This window comes from Merops nubicus, unplaced genomic scaffold (assembly GCF_000691845.1).
Source record: "Merops nubicus isolate BGI_N331 unplaced genomic scaffold, ASM69184v1 scaffold19807, whole genome shotgun sequence".
Taxonomy (NCBI): Eukaryota; Metazoa; Chordata; class Aves; order Coraciiformes; family Meropidae; genus Merops; species Merops nubicus.
In genome coordinates this window covers 20,950-24,396 of record NW_008622507.1, presented here as the reverse complement: position 1 = coordinate 24,396, position 3,447 = coordinate 20,950, and the positions used below count along the sequence as shown (strand labels likewise).

The following is a 3,447-nucleotide window of genomic DNA, read 5'->3' as shown; positions in this document are numbered from 1 at the left end:
CTCAGGCAGGGACTGATGACCATGGTGGTGCCCTTGGCCACGTGACATTCAGAGCTGTTACTGTTTTGTCCTTCAGAAATTACACTTACATTGCAAGTTCCTTGGAGGCAGCATCAGAGCCTATTACATACCAGTGAAAATTTTGGTTTGGCATAAATATATATATATGCTATTTTTCTGGCCTCTGATGTTCATATATTTCAAAAATGTTGTGGTACAAGTGCTAAAATGAAGTAATTGAAGAATTCCAGGGAGTTTGATATAATGAAATATCTTTCTTTCAAATGCCTTTCCTTGTCTGAAATAATCTGCATAGATGTCTCCTGTTATCTTTTGTTGTTGTTGTTGTTTTTGTTTTGTTTGTTTGTTTGTTCGTGCTTTTGTTTTTGTTTTTTTTGTAACTGCTAATAGCTACTTACTTTGTTTTTTTATGCTCTTGAAAACTCATTTTATATCTTCATGAGACAGGGTCCTGACTGAAAACTGTAGTCCTGGTAGTATTAACAAGTGCTGTGTGTTTATTTGTGTTACTTGTAATGGTTAGTGTCTATATGAGTGACTTGTATTTCATTAAAAATTAGCAGAATTGTTGCATGAATTGCCCTCTATCTAAAAATTAAAAGTAGGATCATGCAAGAAAGCAATGTTACATAGTTGTAACACTATGTAGGCCAAAGTCTGACTCTGGGGAGATTGTTATCACACTTTTCTTTCTTTCCAGTTTCCATTTTTCCTTTTTGTCAGACATAGAACAAAGAAAACAGATAACCAATAACTTTGTGTCCAATTTTGACTAACTCACATTGATGGGAATTTCTAAGTTAGATGGAAGTAAATTAGGTTGTCATATGGAAGAGTAGGCATATTTGTGAACAGTACTATGTAGGAGTCATGTAACAGAAATTATTCAATGCAGCAAAATATTTAATGAATATTTCCTGTGGGAGTGCAAATATGCTTAAAAAGGAGTTGCTGTTTATTTAGGGCAGAGAATACCCTGGAGCTTGCGCTTCAGTGTGATACCCTTCCTGAAAGCAGCAATGTTTGGGCTGTGGTTTGGTTTAGAAGCATGTACAGATGCAGAAAAGTTTGGTTTGTAGTATAACCTCTGACAAACTTGTGGCTTCACTTTCCAGCTCTCTTATCTTATGTATCTTTGGCCACACATAGCTAACCACAGTGCCTAAAGTTCATAAAACATTTGTGGGCTTTGGTGTGGAAACAGTGTATAAATTAATTGTTTGGGTTTTTTTTTTTTAGATTTGTGCCAATATGAATGTAGCTGTTGATTTTTAATTGCTTGTTTTCTTTTGGCCACAGGCTGACTGAGTGGGCTGGACTTCACTGGAAGGAGCTGTTTTGCTGGAGAAGTGGAATAACTGCAGGAATAATGTACTGGGAGGTGCTGTGAGTTACCAGGATTAAGTCAACAAAGAAGTCTGGGATGGGCCTTAGAGGCAAATATTCACGTGTTTCTTCTGTCATTGGGATTTGTATACGGCCAGTCAGCTGAGGCAACTATTACACATCAGTTTTTGGTTTTTCGCTGCCTGAACAGGGTTAAGTTTTCCCTCACTTCATCTTTTTTTGACTACTTCATTATTTTATTGGTTTTCATTTTCCTTGACTGATAAATTTTCTCCTGGCTGTGGAAAAAAGAGCCTTGCTGATGTTGTTTTAAATAATGTCGAAACCAATGGGACTCCTATGGCTGCCTTTGATCTTCACCCCAGTGTGTGTCATGCTGAATTCTAATTTCCTCCTGTGGATAACTGCACTGGCTATAAGATTTACTCTCATTGATGGCCAAGCACAATATCCAGTTGTGACCACGAATTATGGCAAAATACGTGGCTTAAGAACACCTTTGCCTAATGAGATCCTGGGTCCGGTGGAGCAGTACCTGGGTGTTCCCTATGCCTCCCCTCCGACGGGAGAAAGGCGATTCCAGCCCCCCGAGCCGCCCTCCTCGTGGACGGGTGTCCGCAACGCCACGCAGTTTGCCGCCGTCTGCCCACAGTACCTGGATGAGAGGTCACTCCTCAACGACATGCTGCCAGTCTGGTTCACAGCCAATCTGGATACTGTGGTGACATATGTTCAAGATCAAAACGAAGACTGTCTGTACTTGAATATCTACGTGCCCACAGAGGATGGTAAGTACTCTGAGGACCACCCCGCAGTGCACTGACCAGTCCTGGACACGAGTAGTAGCCAGGTCTTTGAGCATCTTGCTCAGTTTCCTTCATGTTTTATCTGTGGAAGTGGAACATCCTTCTGAACATGCATTATAAGTCATACTTAGTAAGCTGGACATGCTTGCTTGGATTGTCTCTCATGTTTCAGTGTAACACCAAACCACAATTTATATTTGCAGGCAGTGACCAGCTTGTGTGAGTCAGCCTGACGTTTACATCTGAACTAAGATGAGCATCATTCACGAGAGGAAATTGGAAATAAACATTAACCGGAAGTAATATATTTATTTTCCCATGCATGAATGGCACAAATACTGCCATACACTAATTTTTAAAGAGAATCTCTCCCCTTTTTTTTTTAGTTTTACTATAAAACCTCTGAGCCTACTGTTAACTCATCTTGATTTTAATAGATAATAGAAAATTGTTATAGTAGTGTAGTCTGCGTTTATTTTTCTAGGATTGTTACCTATGAAACTTTTTAGTCCAACTTATTTTTCTTCATTTAAAAAAATTAAAATGAAGCAAGCAGGATTTTATTATGCAGAGATGAATAAGTAGCCTTAAACTTTCATGTGTTTTTGGCAGTCCTTTCTCGAGAAAGCTACTTTAAACCACCTCCTACGCACAAAAAGGATGAAAGCAGTTGGTAACACACAACTGGTATTGATGCTTCCACAACACAACTGGTAACACACAATTGGTATTCCTTCCTACAGACAAGAAGACCTGCCTTTTCATTCAGGCTCCAAATGAGTTAAGTTTATTCTGTATCACTAGGTAATAAAAAATTCTACTGGCAATTATATTTAATATTCTGTTAAAAGCCAGTTCTTTCAGCCACTTACAATGTAGTTACCGATGCATAACGTGACAGATTTCTCCCAGATATGCAAATTTCTTCACTGTAGCTGAGGGTTTGATTTGCATAACCAAGGCATTGTTATTTCTCAGTAACCATACTCTAAATATGCAAATTTTGTACTTTGATTATTATAATCCTTCTGCCTTGATTAGCTTCTTTACTTGGAATTTCCAAGCTGTTTGCCAGCAATAAATATACCACCTTCTTTTCCTGTTCTCATCAGCTGAAGCAAAAACTTGAAAGCTAAAAATAAAGGGGTAAGGTTTGGGAATACTGGGAGCTCTGCAAACAGAAATAGTACCAATCTGCTTAAAGAAAAATGCTCTGAAGGACAAGCTGTGTCTATGGGGGCTCCATGCCCCATATGTGTGTGTGTGTGTGTGT

The 3,447-nt window shown here is 38.8% G+C and overlaps 1 protein-coding gene across 1 annotated transcript; it reads left to right on the top strand.

Annotated features, from left to right (window-relative positions):
• Positions 1-1,684: 1,684 nt before the first annotated feature.
• LOC103777275 (neuroligin-4, X-linked-like) lies at positions 1,685-2,847 on the top strand (the record flags this gene model as incomplete). The annotated part of the gene is made up of 2 exons (XM_008944822.1): positions 1,685-2,156; positions 2,787-2,847. Coding segments are annotated over exons 1-2 (533 nt in total), but the record flags the coding sequence as incomplete, so codon positions are not given.
• Between the last annotated feature and the right edge of the window lie 600 nt (positions 2,848-3,447).